Source organism: Perognathus longimembris, chromosome 17, assembly GCF_023159225.1.
Source record: "Perognathus longimembris pacificus isolate PPM17 chromosome 17, ASM2315922v1, whole genome shotgun sequence".
Classification (NCBI taxonomy): Eukaryota; Metazoa; Chordata; class Mammalia; order Rodentia; family Heteromyidae; genus Perognathus; species Perognathus longimembris.
In genome coordinates, this window is record NC_063177.1 from 13,431,094 (window position 1) to 13,448,284 (window position 17,191).

The 17,191-nt window shown below is 52.8% G+C and overlaps 1 protein-coding gene across 2 annotated transcripts; it reads right to left on the reverse strand.

Annotated features, from left to right (window-relative positions):
• Positions 1–1,878: 1,878 nt before the first annotated feature.
• B9d1 (B9 domain containing 1) lies at positions 1,879–15,869 on the reverse strand. 2 transcript variants are annotated; one of them, XM_048366607.1, is made up of 7 exons: positions 15,680–15,849; positions 14,617–14,685; positions 9,475–9,586; positions 7,016–7,112; positions 6,106–6,168; positions 2,528–2,595; positions 1,879–2,225 (listed from the first exon to the last, which is right to left on the reverse strand). In XM_048366607.1, the coding sequence occupies exons 1-7, from the start codon at positions 15,740–15,742 to the stop codon at positions 2,092–2,094; spliced, it is 606 nt and encodes a 201-aa protein (XP_048222564.1). In that variant the 5' UTR covers positions 15,743–15,849; the 3' UTR covers positions 1,879–2,091. The 2 variants fall into 2 exon arrangements, with proteins under 2 accessions (XP_048222564.1, XP_048222565.1); XM_048366608.1 differs by having other exon boundaries at positions 2,212–2,302; positions 15,680–15,869.
• Between the last annotated feature and the right edge of the window lie 1,322 nt (positions 15,870–17,191).

The window sequence follows — 17,191 nt, forward strand, 5'->3', positions numbered from 1 at the left end:
TGCCAGTTTTTAGCTGTTTTTTGTTGTCTTTCATTTCTGCTGAGACTGGCCCATTCTTTCCTGAGCTCATCTTTCCTGTAATAGCTGCCCAAAATGCTGCAGACTACAGCCAACTCCCCTGGCACATCATACCGCCCATCTCTCCTCCCATGCCGAGTTGTGAGTTCTACAGCCACAGGCAGAATGTGCCTGCAGGTCAGCACAGTGAGTTGTCGCTGACATCCTTTTGCTTTTGTTACTTTTCAAATAGGGTCTCACCTTTTGCCCCAGATGCTCTGGTCTGTGATCCTGTTTATGCTTTCTGTGTAGCTGAGATATGCCATCATGCCCAGCTCTTTATTGTTTTGACATGGAGTCTTGTGAACTTTTTGTATGGATTTGCTTCAAACTGCATCTTCCTGATCTTAGCCTTTCCAGGAGCTGGAATTACAGGTGCAAACCAATATACTTGGCTCAAGCCACACAACTCACATGGACTCCTCTCCCTCCAACACTCAGGGCTTGGGAGATGTAGTGTTTCCATGGGGCCAGGAGAAAAGGGAAACAGTGGATGTACAGTTTTGTGAGTTTTGCAAGTAAGGGGTGAACCTGGGCCATATGCCATAGCTGTTCTCCATCGAGACGGCCACAAAGACTTTGTAGATGTAATGTTCCCTCAAAAGAAAGAGCAGTAATGGAGAACGAATCAACTCTAGTTCATGCTAAGATAAACTGATACCTTCAATTTTTTTAATGGGATTGAACTTGGCATAGTACTTGTCTGCAGTTTGCTTTGGAATGCACTAAGCCCAGGGTGGACTCAGGAATATTTGGATAGGAAAACACAAGTATGGTCCTTGTCCCTCAGTACCCTGGGGGACAGGTCCCACCACCTCAGATGCGTTAGTCCTTGATGTAAATGGTGTGTGAGCCTTGATACTATGAGTCCATCTCCAAGCTACTGAAAATCCCTAACAATGTAAGTGCTATGTGGGCAGTTACCCATGACCCCTTCATCACTCCCCCCCCCCCAAATACCATACATGATCATGACAGAATTTGTTTTCCTAGTATTTTTCATCTGTGAGATGAACATGGCCATGGTAGTCTAGATGGCTGTATGTGGTTTTCACTGTAATGTTACTTCAGCTTGCACTCTGTTGGACAGTTGAGTAATATTGGGGAAATGGGAAAACATTAGAAGATGGCTGTTTGCCAGACAGCCAGTGCTGACAGGCTTGAACATGGTCCTAAGGGCCGAGGCGTCAGGCAGTGACAGGCCAGTTGGTACAGGGGTGGAGGGTGGGGGCACAGAGGAAACAGGACTGGAACTGTGGCAGGAAGCCAGAGGTGGAAGCACCCCGGTTGGCCTCAAAGTCCAGCTGTTGGTTCCTGACCTCAGAGCCTGGAGGCTGTAGCCGACTTTCTAGCAGAGGACAAGGCTCTCGTGCATTCCCAAGGGGCAGCTGGGGACCAGGAAGTCGGGGTAGGAAGTGGTAGTAGGACCTGACGGGAGTGCCAGGAGGGAGGAACAAGGGTACAGTTCTAGAGAGAGAAGGTGCAGGGGGGAGGGTCTGCTCCCAGGAGAGGTGGGTAGGGCGACCCTGAGCATGTGCAGCTGGACGTGAGCCCCAGAGCAGGAGCACCAATGGCAGTCTTCTGTTCAAAGGATTCTCCTTTTACCAAGGGAGGCTGGCATCATGGAGCACAGAGGACACAGTATCAAGCACTAGGCAAGTGACTACTTAACTCCATGTCTTAAGAGAGACCACATACTCATTTTAGGGATAAGTGTGTTAAAGCAATAAGGTCCTGCAGCCCTAAGCAGTAGAACCAGAGTGATGGCAAAGCTCTGGTCTTGGCTGGTCCTCCTGGTGTGCCCCCCTCCCCCATACAGGGTGGTGATAGAGGGGAGAGAAGGCAGTCCTGGGACTGGGCTCTAAAAATATTTCTTTATTGTATAAAACCCCCTAGTCCTTCCCACTGCCCACCCAAGCGTCACACCACGTCGCACCTGAGGCCAAAGGGCCAGTGCTGACCCAGGGAGAGAGTTCTTGTGTATGTGGGAGCCACGCAGTACGCCATCCAGACTCAGGAGGGCAGCCACGGCCTTCATGGAGGGAGGCCTTGGGCTGGACTGAGCCCCAGGACACTCTGGGGTCCTGTGTCGTAGCCCAGCTTCCTCATGTCCTTGGTCACCACATTGAAGAGGAGGGTGACAAACCCCTGGGAGCGAACTCGGGTCACTGGAGACAGAAAGGCATCATCAGCCTGCTGCGCCGGGCAGATAAACTAAAGCTGCTGGAAGCCTCAGTGTTCTCTTCTGTAGAGTGGGTATGACAGTGCCCAGCCCATGTCAAAAGGCTCAGTGGAAGAACAGATGTGGCAAACCCTCTATTCCAGCCAGGCCCTCATCTGGGAGGCCTCAAGAGTTCTGGGGTTCTTCCTGTACTCTGCTTCCCAGGCTCCCAGGCACTGGGGCCCACCTCATCCCTCCCTGGGCTCCACCCTGCCTGGCCAGGACAAGGGTGAGAGCATCAAACTTTACCTTCCCGGCCTTCACCCTGAGCCACCACCTTGGGGTCTGTGTATTCGGGCCGCCGTCCCATGAACCAGCTGGTAGGAAACACAAGAACACAGGTGAGCAGAGCCCTGCCTGGGGACTGCTGGCCTCAGACACTGGACAAGGGGCCTGGCGTTAATATGAAGCAACCCTCTCCCAGCCTCTCTCTCAGGAGCCAGGTCTGGGCAGAGCCTCCCCACCCCATCTGAGGGGAGAGGCTGGGCTCCAGTGTGCTCCTCCTGGGTCATGCAGTCGTAGAGGCCTGGTGGGGCTTCTGCAGCCTTGCAGCCAGTGTTTGCTTCCCCAGCCTATCTGCCATGGGCCTGAACCCTACCAATGAAAGCTGAAGGCAACTTGAGCTGGATAGGGGTTCAGCCTACAGCCAGGTGTGAATCCCCAAAAGGTATAGCTGGTTTGTGGGTGGGCAAATGGGACAATGTGACTCCCTTTCCATCCTCAGGAAGAAGGGCCCCCACCCGGGGAGGGGCAGACACAGTGTTCCCAGCCTGGCACGGCTGTCACCTCCCATTACTGAGCCTCAATTTTGTCAACTAAGGGGTAACACTGGGGGGTTGGGAATGTGGCTTAGTGCTAGAGTGCTTGCATAGCATGCATGAAGCCCTGGGTTCAATTCCTCAGCACCACATATATAGAAAAAGTTGGAAGTGGTGCTGTGGCTCAAGTGGCAGAGTGCTAGCCTTGAGCAAAAAGAAGCCAGGGACAGTGCTCAGGCCCTGAATTCAAGCCCCAGGACTGGCAAAACAAAACAAAAACAACCCACAAAAGATGGAGCTGTGAGATGAAGGCACCCCACTGCCCACTGGTGGCCATATAAAACCTTCCCCTTCCTAACTAGGATGCGGCCTCAGGACACTAACTCCTAAGTCACATGCTAAGAGCAGCACCAGACCCTGCTGCCAATTTACCTTCAGGAGCCTTGCTCTGCAAATGCCTGGTGACAGGCTACAGTGTTGGTGTGGGGGGCTGGAGGCTCCCTGCTTGGGCCCTGCCCTCAGCACACCCACTACAGCTGTAAAGAACAAGGTGTACTATCCCCAGCAGGTGGGGGTGTGAGGCCTTGCTTGGCAGCCCTGCCTGCACACCTGGCTGCCTAGGGGCAGGGTAAGGTGCTCAGCCCTCTCCCCACAGCAGCTCCAGGCAGGTCCTCTGCGAGTGCACCAGAGCCCACCCACACTGCTGCATGGGTCCCAGGGCTCAATGTGCTGCAGGAGGCACATGGCCACCAGGGAGGGAGCTCTGCCCACCAGCTGCCACAGGGGGCAGATGGATGCACACGGAGACCGAGTTTCCTCCCAGCAGCTGTGCACCCCAGAAGCCACTATCTTGTGGGGCTGCTGGGGACTGAGGCTGCAGAGAACAGTCTTTGCCACAGGGGCAGATCCCGCCCTCACATCTGTGATTCTCTCCAGGGTCTGCCAGGACCACCTGCTCATCTGACTGGGAAAAGAGACTGTTTAGAGATTACTCTAGACATGGGCCTCGGGAACTCTAGGCAGGTGAGGCATAGTCAGATGGGAGGCAGATGGAGGAGAGATCAGTAAGCCAGCTGGGCTCTGTGGCCTTCGGGCTTTAGTGAGTCCTGAATGCAGGGGGAGGAATGGCTTGTAGGGACATCATCCTGGCTGCTGTTTGAGACTAGTGTGGAGGAGTGACAAGAGGCTGAACAGGTCCCCAGGGAGATAAGGTCTCAGTCTCTGGACACAATGTAGTCTGATTGCCAGTTAAAAGGTCTCAGTATCATTTAGTTAAGGGTCTTGTCATGTAGATTAATCTGAATTATCCAGTGGGGTTCTAGTGTAATAATGTTCTCAGCACTTTTGGCTCATACCTGCAATCCTAGTTACTCAGGAGGCTGAGATCTGAGGATTGAGCCCAGGCAGATCTGATACTATCTCTAGTTGGGAAGAAGCTCGAACTGCAGTTATGGCTAGAGTGCCAGAGAAAAAGTTGAGAACACAAGACTTGAGTTCAAGCCCTGGTGCTAGCACACACATGTGAAAGGATGTGGTCATATGAAGGAGACATGACACACAGGAGAATGCCTGTGACCAGGGAGGCAGAGCCTGGAGAGATGCGCCCACAAGCTAAGGAAGGCAAGCAGCCATGAGAAGCTGGAGGAGGGAGGAACAGTGCCCCTGAGCTGGAGGAAGCATCTTGCCAGCAGCCTAACCACAGTCCAGCAATGGAGAGTTTGGACTTCTGCCTTTTGAATAGAGAAATCAAATTTCTATTGTGTTAAGCCATCGTGTTTGTGGTAATCTACTCCAGTGACCACAGAAAATGAACCAGGTGTTGAGGGTGCTGTGGCAGGTGAGCACATGATGGGGGATGGGTAGGGCCAGCTAGTTGGTGCCAGACTGGGAGAGGGGGAAAGGTTCCAGGCTCTGCCTGAGCGAGTAGCCTCCTTGAATACTGCACATGGGAGCTCTTCTGTCACCCCATCTTCATTTGTCTTAGCCCTCTGCCACTCCCCTGAGTCGTGGAAGTCAAGAACACTACCTGCTCATGCAGGACAAATGCCCCAGGTAGAGTGAGTGATGGCCTGTGGATTCTCAAAGCCCCTCTGCTTCAGAGCCAGCTGGCACACCCTGGCCACTGCTCCCCTGACAGCCCTGGGGCTGGTGGTGTTACCTCCAAGGATCACTAGCTCAGGCCTCTGGCTAAGAAGCCCTTGCTTGCCTGAGGCTCCCACAGGGGCTCCAGGGCCAAGGCAATGACAATGCTGCCCTGCCTTTTGCAGGGCACCATGTGGGCTCTGGCTGAGCCAGCCCCCACCCAGCAGGCCTCTGACGAGGTCCTATTCCCAGTAGCACACAGTCTTCGAGAGGGCTGCTCCCTGGGAACTTCAGTGGGTCTTCATCTTCCCTGCATAGCTACCCCTTTAGGGGTACAATGGAGGACTCTAGTGGGGCCAAGCTGACAGGCACTCGGACCTACTTCCAGTCAGTTGGTTGGGGCCTGGATGGTCCCCCAAGCTCCTATGCAGGTGTGGGGTAGGGAAGGGTTTGCCCACAAATCACCACTGGGCTGACTCCAGGCCTCTAGGCCCTCCCCACAGGCCCTATGTCCTGACATGGCCTGACCCCCCAACATCCCTTGCCCCCACCTGCTTACCTCATACTGCACAGTGACCTGCTCCTAATACAATAAGAAAGTGCTTGCTGGACCCCTCCTGGGGTGTTTTTTCCCAGATCTCCCAGGGCAGCCCAGGGGCTCCAGTTTGGTCTCCTCCTAGCCAAGGCTCCCACAGGAGAGGCACCCAGTGGCTGAGTAACAGGCTGTCCCAGGATGACAGCCATTCTTAGGAGTCTGGCTCCCATCGATGGGCCCTAACTAACAGTACGTTATGTTGTGGCCATTTCTCCATCTGACACAAAGACAGGACACAGAAGACTGCATGCATTTTGCTGCCAGAATGGTGGCTCAAGTGAGCCCAAGGACTGAGCAGCCCACTCCCTGGGCCCAGAGGGCCGTTAACATCTGTCCCCAGTAGGAGAGCTGGAATATGCCGGCCATTACCCACTAGATCAGGAGAAACTCACCTTGTGAACTTCTGTAGTGTGGATGTGGACTCTGGCACAAACATGGGGATGGTCCTCTTGTACCTGAAGCACATTTTCACACACAGATTTGCTGAGTACCTCACCCAGGTGGGGTGTGAACAGGTGCAGATCAGGTGTGTTGCTGCTGCCGGGTCAGTCGAGGTGCCCAGTCTCATGGAGGTGAAGCTCTACAAAATCTTTTTCCCAGTTCCCCCCACTCCCCCTTTTTTTATGCTGGCACTGGGGCTTAAACTCAGGGCCTGGGCAACTATCCCTAAGTTTTTCTTTTCTTTTTTTTTTTTTGGCCAGTCCTGGGGCTTCGACTCAGGGCCTGAGCACTGTCCCTGGCTTCTTTTTGCTCAAGGCTAGCACTCTGCCACTTGAGCCACAGCGCCACTTCTGGCCATTTTCTGTATATGTGGTGCTGGGGAATTGAACCCAGGGCCTCATGTATATGAGGCAAGCACTCTTGCCACTAGGCCATATCCCCAGCCCTCCCTAAGTTTTTCTGTTCAAGGCTGTCCTTATACTACTAGAGCCACAGCTCCACTTCTGGCTTCTGGGTGATTAACTGGAGATAAAAGTCTCACCAACATTCCTGCCTAGGCTGACCTCATACTTCAATCCTCAGATCTCAGCCTCCTCAGTAGCTAAGATTACAGGTGCGAGCCACTGGCACCCAGATTCTGGCTCATTTCTTGCCCTCTTTTCCTGGTGTCTGGCCAGCAGTCTGAGCCTGGCATCCACCCAGATAGAGGCCACAGCCACCTGACTCCCTCCACTGAGCTGACACAGAGCATGGCTGGCTGGAGCCCAAGATGGAAGAGGATGGGCAGCTGACCCTGGTCCCATAGCCAGCAAGGGCCCACAAAGGACAGGTCCCAGGGACCACGTGAGAGTGATGACCTACCGGCCAGGTGAGAAAGGCACATGCACTGCCCCGTAGCCTCGAACCACGTCATTCCCAAAGACATCTGGTCCATATACACTGAGCACGATCTGTGGCCCTAGGGAAGGACAAGGCAGGGGTTAGTACATGGAGCAAGAGCAATACAGGCAGAAGTGGAGCACACTGAGTCATGGGATGTGTCTTCTGCGCTGGGAGCATCAGGCTTGGAGAGTGTGGGGGTAGAGGGAGGGGAGGACAACAGGATGCTGAACACTCCGTTACTTCCTGTTTCCCTAGTAGCTTGATGGGCACTCTCTGCACCCCAACTCAGCTGTGGTGACAGGGCAAAGGTGCTGGCCCCACACAACAGACCTGGGGTGTCCCCTGGAGCCCTGTTGCCAGGCAGGGTCCCAGATGTGGTCAGAATCTGCTCCCTGCTTCCTGCCTGCCTCGTCTGATGGTGGTGACCACACTGGAGTGTAAGCATGGGCTCTTGGGCCAGAGAGAAGGTAAAGCAAGACCTCCCAGGAATGTTGCTTTGAAGTAACAAAGACAGCTTTTTCCTGTTAACTGAGGCCACTAGGTGTGTGTGCTTGTCTTCTCCAAGAGCACAGATCACCACCTCAAGTGGCAGGTGGGATCTAGGGGGGGTCTGGCTGCTGGCATGACAGGTTCCCACCCTGTGGTCACTACTGAGTGACCTCAGGATAGTTGTCTAACCTCTCTGCCAAGCAAGCAAGTCAAATAAGCACAAGCCTTGCGTTTAAAATCCAATACTGCCAAAACACAACACTGTTGGAATAGCCTAAGAATCTGGAAGTGCTCAATGAAGGTTTAAGAAGTTTGTACCTTTCCATCACTCCTATACCAAAGGTAACCATAATTTTGAGATCTTTGTTTTTCCACTCAGTCTTATGTTTGCTAGGCAGACACACTACCTTTTTTTTGGCATTTGTTTCTCTCTTTTTTGGGGGGTGGGGGGACAGCCTCTTACCTGTTGTCTCTTGAGTACCTGGAGCCATAGGTGCATTCCACTATGCCTGGCTTATTGATTGAGATATCTCACTTTTTCCCCAGGCTGGCCTTGAATCTCTACCTCTAACTAGCTGGGATTACAGGTATCACAGTTGTACCCAGCCTCCTTCACTCAGCTTGCTCCCTTTCATGATGGTGCTGATGGGAAGGAAAGGTTGGCCTTCCTTCTGGAGCTGGTCTGAACAGTAACCATCGGGTCATTGTTGTACAGGCTCCTGGCACACGTGTACACAGCACAGCTGGCCATACACTAAGAAGGAAGTCACATAGGACAGCACTCAGCTCTGCAAGGTCCCATCACCCTATGCTTCTATAACCCTACATTTTGGCATAGCAATCCTTTAAATTTGAGCCATTTCTGGTGTCCATGCCTCTTGCATATGCTAGCCAATACTGTATCTCTGAGGTCTGTGGGCCTCTCAGTCACCTCTTGGGGACTCAGCAAACACCCAGAGATGAAGTGACAAGCGCACATGTCTGGATTTCTATTCCTCTCCTGAAACTTGACCTGGAAAAGGCCAGTACTTTGCTAGCTCTTTAGCACCTTCATGAATTGGATTTTTGGCTTTGCTTTTCAGTCTTTCACTCCTCTTTCCCAGCTGTCCTCAGCAGGAGGTTGGCCCACTGGCTTGAACACTGACCCAGGGAACCTGCAGAATTTTTCACTCATGGATGAAGATAGCAGGGTAGAAGTTCCCCACAAGGTGTAATGTCAGGCAGCCCCCACTCCAGACCCTGTGTGCCCTGGAAGCTGAGCACAGGCCACATGGACCAGGCCATGAAAGCAGAGAGGCCTGCATTCAAAGATGTACTTGGCTTTCAGATATAGAGCTGGCAGTAAGGATGTCACTGTTGAATGTGTTTCCTTATGGAGGAAAAGAAAGATAAGCCCACCCTGAGAAGCCTGAGCCCATGTTGGCTCAGCAGGAGTGAACATCACGTGATGTTAGTAGCCACCTGACAAGGCAGGAAGCAAACATGTCGAGCAAGGAAGTCCTTGGTAAGGAAGTGAAACACGATGTGGGAAAGGCAATGGCACAGGGAAGAGGTTGAGCAAAGGCTCAGAACAGAGCACTTGGGCCTCACACAGAAGGAACCAGTGCTGGGCCTGGCTAGATCTCAACATGCCGTGGGAGGCTGGGACACAGGGTCAGGTTTCCAGGCTGGGCAGCTGCAGCCCTGTGCACCGGGCTCCCAGGCTGCCCAGCCTTCACAAGCATGGCGAATAAATGGCAGAGGTCAGATGGGGGTCGGACTTGACAAACCTTTGAACTGCCAGGTCAGGTGCACAGCATGCAGAAATGAACTTGGGTGCAGGGGTGTTGAGGATGAGGTGGGCAGTGGTAAATGCCCTGGGAACCCAGGTGCCCAGAAGTGCATGGTGATGGGTAGGAGGCAGCAGGGGCACCATGGAGAGCCCCCGACCCTCAGGGCCTCAGACTCACAGCCATAGGGGTTGGTGCTTTTAAAGGTGACATCGATGGGGAAATTCCACACCAGCGCTCGCCGCACATCTTGGCTCTTGGATGCGATTTGTGAGATGCCCTCCTCCAGACCCTGTGGGGACAATTGGGGGAGGGGGTCAGCTGGTCTGAGCTACCTCCTTACCTTCGGAGGTAATTGTTGGGAGGCTGTTTTCTTCTACTGCGACCAGATATTCCAAATAGGGAACTAAGGAATACAGTGTACTCTTAGATCTGCCTTTTGTTTGTTTTTTAAGCCAGAGTATCGCTGTATAGCCCAGGCTAGCCTCGAACTTGATATCCTCCTCTCTCAACCTCCTGAGTACTGGGATTACAGGTATATGCTACCATGCCTGGTTCAGATCTGGTAATTTAATGCACCCTCTCTAGGGTGTGACAAACCCAGGAGGTCAGCCCCTCCACCATGCACGAGTCACCCCTCGTGCCCCTAAAGGAAGTGGCAGCAACAAGGTTCCTACACCACCAGTCTCTCGTATAATTCCATCAGTACCCATGTATTGTTTACCACAAAAAAAATCCTCTCCCAACCCCACTCTTCTACTTGCTTAGCCATTCTCCCTGGACAAGCTACACACTCACGTGTGCAGCTGCCATACCTCTGTGCTGTTCTCCCCACAACCCACTGCTGGGTGACTTAAGGCTCCACCTCTCTACTAGGGTCTCATACAAATGAAGTGACCTTGGGGCCCAACCAGGCTTCTCTACCCTCATTTTACCTGATCCACTGGCAGTGTCTGACAGAGGAGGTCATGTCTGGAAGTTAATCTGTTTCTTTCCTTCATTCATGAGATGGAGTCTGTATAGAAGCCCAGGCAGCCTTAACCTTGGATCATCCAGCCTCAGCCTCCCAAGTGCTGGGATTACAGGACTGCACCACCACACCCAGTTAATCTGCTTCTTTCTCTTTCTTTTCTCTCTTTCTTGGTGGTTCTGGGTGTAGAACTTAGGGCTCTCACTTGTTAGATAGGTGCTCTGCCTTAGTTTGTTTATTTTTGTGCTGGTCCTGGGGCTTGAACTGAGGGCCTAGATGCTGTCCCTAAGCTTCTAGGCTACTTCTGGAGCTCTAAGCTAGTGCACTACCACTTGAGCCACAACTCTTACTTCCAGCTTTTTTTTTTTTTTTTTTTTTTTGCTGTTTAATTGAAGAAGAATCTTACAGACTTTTCTGCCCCAACTGGCTTTGAACTGTGATCCTCAGATCTTAGCACCTTGAGTAGCTAGGATTAAGGCATGTCACAAGGGCTCTCAGCTTTTAGTCTGCTTCTTCCCTAAGTTTCTAAAGCACTGGTCTCTGGAGCTTTTTCCCTCCTGGGATGACTCCCAAGGCTCCATCTCTGGCTATTACTCTACCTTTACTTAGTAATCGCACTGGTCTCCCAGCCCCCAATGTGGATGATCTCAGCTTCTGACCTCTCTGAGCTCCAGATCAGCACTCCTACTTCTCCTACATCCAGCCTTACACCTCCACCCGGCTGTCTAGTGGCCATGTGGCCTAGGCAGTTCTGCTGAATCTGCTCACGTTCAGTCTTCTCATGGAAGCAGCCTACACTGCTTCAAGGGGCTCAGGAGAAAGCTGGCATTCTTCATGCCTTTCTCTCATACTCCACAGCAGTCCAGCAGGAAAACTGTCTAGTTTTAGTATAGAAGTCTGAGGGATTTAAAAAAGTCAGGCTATGTGGCCCTGCCTTCCTGCTTGGATATATAGGAGGCATGAGCCAGACCCAAGCCAAGGTCAGGGGCCTCAAGGTCCGGCCCTGTGGGCCTAGGTGCCTGCCTGGAGCCCAGGTAACTGGGCCTGCCTTGCGGGAGGCAGCTTCCAGAACCCTCCTCAGCCAACCTGAACTTGGTGACCTCGGAAAGGCAAGCCAGTCCTGCCAGCCCCAGGCTCTTGCCTACCAGATGTGTCCTCTGGGGCCTCTGGACTATCTTCCACAGACACCCCCCCCCACCTTTTTTTTTTCCCCATGCGCTCTCTGTATCCCCTCCCTGGGCAGGGACAGAATAAATGTTTGTATGGATTTTAGATTTTTGCAGTTTGTGGTGCTCTTGGGGCCAGTTGAGGCCTCTGCAAACCCTGTTCTTGTGGCCAGGAAGAGGAGTGAGAAATGATGATGGCTCACCATCACTAAAACCAGCTGTGGCCTCTGGCACACCACCCTTGCTCTAGGGACTGAAACAGCCTGGATACCTAAACGGCCTATGATTGCAGCCTGCTTCCCCCCCACCCCCCCAAGGGACCAGGACTGGGCTAGGTGAGGGGAGAGCTGGCTTCTAACTACCCTGCTTTTTGTAGATCCAGCTATGCAGAGCAGGTGCAGAGGTGGCTGCCGGGAGGGCCTCTGCCTGCTGTGGTGCAAGGAGAGGGGCTCAAGGCTGAGGCAGGAAATGCAGATTGCATGCCTATGGCTCCACCCCACCGTGCTGAGTGGGCCCCAAAGTCCATGTGCTTGCTTTGTAGGGTTAGCTAGCAGGCCCACTGGCAATGAGGCATGAGTTAACTTATTTCAAGAGCCTTATGGGGAAGGAGATGCCAGTGCCCTTCCACCCCAGTGCCCAGGTGGGAGGCTGGAGTCAGGATGCTTGAGTACACAGCTGCGAGGAGCAGAGTCCTGTCCACAGGAGGTGCTGTGCTACCTGCTCACTTGGGCTTCTGCTGAAGGCTCCAGGGTCAGGTCAAGGCCTCTCCCAGAGACTTCCTGACCTCTGGGTGCAGAGGAAAATGGTTTTCCTATCCAGGCCTAGGATCTAGAATCTCTCTGGAGCGCTGGAAATACACACTGGAGGATGCACAGCCCCTTTAGGTGTCCTTGACGAAATCAGGCCATCTCACCCTCAGGGGCTGTTCTCAGACCAAGTTACCAGTTCCCCCAACCTTCTGTAAGAGGTGTTCGTGCCAATGTATTCACATATACACACACACACCAAAGGTCAAGCTGTGGGCTGGTGGTTCAAACCTTGTAATCCTAGCTACTCAGGAGGCCGAGATCTGAGGATCACAACTTGTTAACCTGGTAAATAAATCCAAGAGACTATTATCTCCAATTAACTAGCAAAAAGCTGGAACTGGAGGTGCCACTCTGTGCCAGCTCTGGAAAAAAACAAACTGAGAGCTGGATGCTGGTGGCTAGTGCCTATAATTCTAGTTACTCATGAGGCTGAGATCTGAGGACTGTGGTTCGAGGGTAGCCTGGGCAGTAAAGTCCATGAAACTCTTATCTCCAATTAACCACTAAAAAGCCAGAAGTGGAGCTGTGACCCAAGTGGTAGAAAAATAGCATTGAGTACAAAAGCTCAGAGATAGTACCTATGCCCTGAGTTCAAGCCCCAGAACTGGCACCAAAAAAAAAGAAGAAAAAAATCCTAAGTGAGAGCTCAAGGCCCTGAGTTTAAGCCCCAGGATTAGTACAGAACACAAAATGAAACAAACATGAGTTGCATCCTTTTCCTGTTGTTTTAAACCCTCTCATAGAGCTAGGCATGATGGCAAATACTATAATTCTAGCACTTGGGAGGCTAATGCAAGGAAATTATAAATTCAAGGCAATCCTGGGATACATGGTAAGACCATCTCAAAAAAATGACAGAACTCAAAACACCCAAGTCCTGTCACCCCAAGATAAAATCCTGGTCTTTGCTCTATCTAATGAGCTCTCCATATCCCACATGGCTGGCTATTTCCTCTAGCCACCTCCTCCTTGTTCACACTGTCCATTGGCCACAATGGCCTCCTTGTTTCTCAAACATGTCAGGCACACTTCCTGCCTCAGGTTCTTTGCACTATCTCTTCCTTCTCGTTGGGAAGTTCTTTCCATGACTTTGACATGGCTTGTTCCTTCACTTCCTTCAGGTCTTTATTCAAATGTAACCTCTCTGTGGCCTTTCCTAGCCACTTTATCTAGATTCTAGCCTCCCTTTTCTTCTTCATCCCTCCAGGTTCCTTACTTATCATTAGCTAACACACTTCTGCTACTTATAGAACGCACACTCCAGGATTTAGGGACTTTGTCTAGCTTTGCTGACTGCCTAGCAGTCTCAAGAATAGCATTCAATGAATGGTTAGTGGAAAGTAACTGTTAATATATCAGTTGTGGGGTTGGAGGCATGGCTCAGGTAGTGGAGCACCAGCCAATGAAAAAAAGCATCAGACACAGAGTTCAACTCCAGGTCTAAGACTAAAAAAGAAAAAAAATATATATGCACATATTATACATACACATACATATTACATATGCATATTACTTGTATAGATGAGGAAACTGAAGCTCAGGGACGTTAGCTTTTTTTATCTGCTCATCTCACAGACTGCCCCATTCACCTACCTTATCCACCTCCACTTTAGCCTGGTGCCCAGACCATCTGCTCCCTTTTGTCCTTTTTATGGTTTCCAGTAGGGCTGGCTGTTCTAGGGCCTCTATTTTTTTTTTTTTTTTTTTGCGAGTCCTGGGGCTTGAACTCAAGGCTTAGGCACTACTTCTTTACTCAAGGCTAATGTTCTACCACTTGAGCCACAATTTTACTTCTGGTTTTTTGGTGGTAAATTAAGAGTCTCATAGACTTTTCTGCCTGTGCTGGCTTTAAACTAAAATCCTCAGATCCCAGCCTCTCAAGTTGCTAGGATTATAGGGTTATTTTGAGCCACCAGTGCCTGCTAGGCCTCCTTTTTTAAAAACTGCCGTACAGACTGAGAAGGTGCTTTGTGAACGATAATGTGATGTGCCAGTGGAGGTCCCACAGCCTCTTCCCTTCCTGGTGTAGTTCCCAAAACCTTAGCAGGAGAGCCGTCTGTGTTCACTCCTCAGCATGTTCTATCCTGGCTGCAAAGAAACCAACTGGTATGGGATGGCCCGGAACACCCATAGTTCAGCCACTTCTAGCTCTGTGTCCCTTTTGGCTAGCCCAGGTAAGCACACATTGAGAAGGGAAGCCCAGCGGTGGTTGTATTCTCCACTCCAGCTTTGCTGGAACAAACTTCTACCTGGGTCCCCTCTGACCTCAGTGTCTACCTCTTATTTGGCTTGGGAAGGGAGAGGAATGGTGTGAAGGACAGAAACCCCAACAGTCACAAAGGGCCAGGAGTAGTGGAGGCTCAAGAACCCAGCTTACCGAAGTAGGGGCCCAGTCCTGGCCGTACACAAAGCAGTATTTGCAGTACAGATCATCATACTCCGGAAACTGCAGGAAAAAAGCACAGATCATCATGTCTACTGTAATTCAAGCTGAGGCCCATGGGCTGGCCAGGCAGGTGGTGGATAGGAATTCTGGACATGAGATACCTGGGGAAAAACTTGAGGATGGAGTTCAGCAAGTGCTGGGGCCGGAGATGGGAAGCATCTGGAGAAGAGACTCTGGCAGTACTGCCCCCAGACAGCTCCCTTCTAACAGATGTCCTTCCCATTTCATCTCCTACCCACCATTCAAAACACCCTTTAGGAACGTGTCCTGACTCCTCCAAGTTCCATCTCCGTGGCAGCTTTGTTACACTGTTACGAATGGAACTGTAAAGCTTCCATGCCTTTCTGTGTCTTCAGTGCCTGGCACAGATGAAGCCTAAGGGAATGGTGCCGGTGTGAACTTGGAATCAGGGAAGCCAAAGGACAGAGCATATACTTGGCTAAAGCTACAAGCCTGAGGATAGGATAGAGTTGAAGCAGGGCGGGAGGGAGGCCCTGGAGCAGCCAGCCCTGCTGGGAGCCCAGAAAAGGACAAAAGGGGGCAGATGGTCTGAGACACCAGGCTAAAGTGAAGGTGGGTGCGTGGGGCAGTCTGCGAGATAAGCAGGTAAGGCAAGGGGCAGCTAGGGAGCGTCGGGTCTGGCAGAGCTTTAGCTAAACCAGTAAATCCCACCAGCCATCAACAAATCCCACTGGGCCCACTTCCAGCCAAGTCTTCCCAGTTGTGAAGTGTGTTGACTGAGCCTCCGCTCTTCTAGTTACTCCTGCTGGCGGCTCACTCAAGTGGACACGATCCTACCCCAAAACACATCCGGGTTTGTCACACACACCTGCACGTCAGGGCCCGGTCGGCGCCAAACCTCTGGCGCTGGTTCTTCCCCGCCTAGCCGGCAGGCTCGAAGGAATGGCATGGCTCTCTACAGCCCACGGAGTAAAGGGAAGAGAGCCGGGGGGAAACCTGAGGGACAACCCTGGCGAGATGCATGGCTGCTCACCTCGGCGCTCTCCACCTGCCCGTTGACCATGAGCAGGAAGACGCTGGGATTGGCCGCAGCCATGGCAGGAGTGCAGGCCTGGGAGACGCGCAGGGCGCACGCGCGGTTGCTCAGAGGACCTGGGATCGCCTTGGAAACGGACGGCGAGTCGCATGGGACATTGTTCCTAGAAGCGGCAATTTCGCGTGCGTAACGACGCAGGCGCAGTCGGGGGCGGGGCCCCGCGGCCGGGTTTCCTCGGAGGATGTGATCGCGGTCTTTCAGTCCTGCAGATCCTAGCCCCGCGTCCCGATTCCACCACACCCCAGCGAGCGTGGGGGACCGCCGCTGGCTTGACGCGCGGAGGCGGAAAAGAGCCGAGTCGCGCGGAGCGGAGTCTCAGACTCGGGCCAACCGGAAGCCACGTCCGGAATCCTCCGGAATCCTCCACCGCCACTAGGGGTAGCTGTGGCCCTGCCGGGGGGAGGAGGAAGCGGTGCGGAGCGAGGACGCGGGGCGCTAGCAGGTCTGCTGCCGCGCGCGTGGGGCTAAAGCTGGGTCACCCCAAATTCGGAGCAGGGAACCCGGCGGGGGCCAAATAGCTTCCCCTCGGGTGAACTGGAAGCGCCTCTGCAGCTTTTGAGACTCCTGCCCCCAGAAAAGCTTATGAACAAACCGAGGGAACTTGGAGAACCTTTACAAGTTACCCTCAATTTGAAGCTGAGGAAACCAAGGCCCAGGAGGACGCCCAGCGGAGCTGCTGTCTGGAGCACGCGGATCGGCGGTTTCCCGGCTGAGCACCAGCGGCCCCCGCGGTTCCCGCAGCTTTCCGCTCCCGCCTGTAGACATGCACACTTGTCACAGGTCGCCTAACGTTTGCCTCTCCAGCGAGACAGCACCCATGGGGCCACAGAGCTCTGGTATCCTAGTGAACACCTATACCTACTTGTTGATTCTGACTAGGAAAGTGACTTGGCCGCAATCACAGTAACAATTCCAACAGGCGGCTGGATTCACTGCCAGGACTCCTTACTCACAGACCCCTGCTCCTCTGCTTTGTCCTTTCTGGGCCAGGCCCCACGGCTCCTCTTGGCTAGGGAAGATTAGAGACCCTATCTTGGACCCAGGAAATGGAAGCATGCACAGAGGTTCAACTTAAGGGACACCCAGCCCCCGGCATGGATTCTGGGTCAGCTTATGCAAGACCAGCGGGGGTCCGACAGCCCACCGGTGTGGGAGAGAGAAGGCAGGGTCACAGCCCCACTTGGACCCACAGCAGCCCCTCGCTCAGGCAAGCAAGCAGGCCCGCTTCAGGGAGAAGGGCTTGTGGACAGCCAGGGCTCACATATGTGATCAGAGAGGTTGTGGGATGGGATATGTATGGTGGTGTGCCATCCACTGCACAGGGCAAGCTTGTCTACTCTAGAGACTTGCTCAGTTCCTTGGCCCCCTCACACATTGCCTCCTTCCAGTTAAAAGACTTTCTCCCTGTGTGTGCCTCATTCTTTCCTCCTTGTGGCTACTGGGCTTTGT

Excerpts from the sequence above, each read along its gene's own strand:
- B9d1 (XM_048366607.1), bottom strand. The coding sequence starts at position 15,742 with ATGGCTGCGGCCAATCCCAGCGTCTTCCTGCTCATGGTCAACGGGCAG. Across the intron at positions 14,686-15,679 it reads GGCAGGTGGAGAGCGCCGAG|TTTCCGGAGTATGATGATCT; the intron begins GTGAGCAGCCAT and ends TTTTTCCTGCAG. Across the intron at positions 2,226-2,527 it reads TCAGGGTGAAGGCCGGGAAG|TGACCCGAGTTCGCTCCCAG; the intron begins GTAAAGTTTGAT and ends TTCTGTCTCCAG.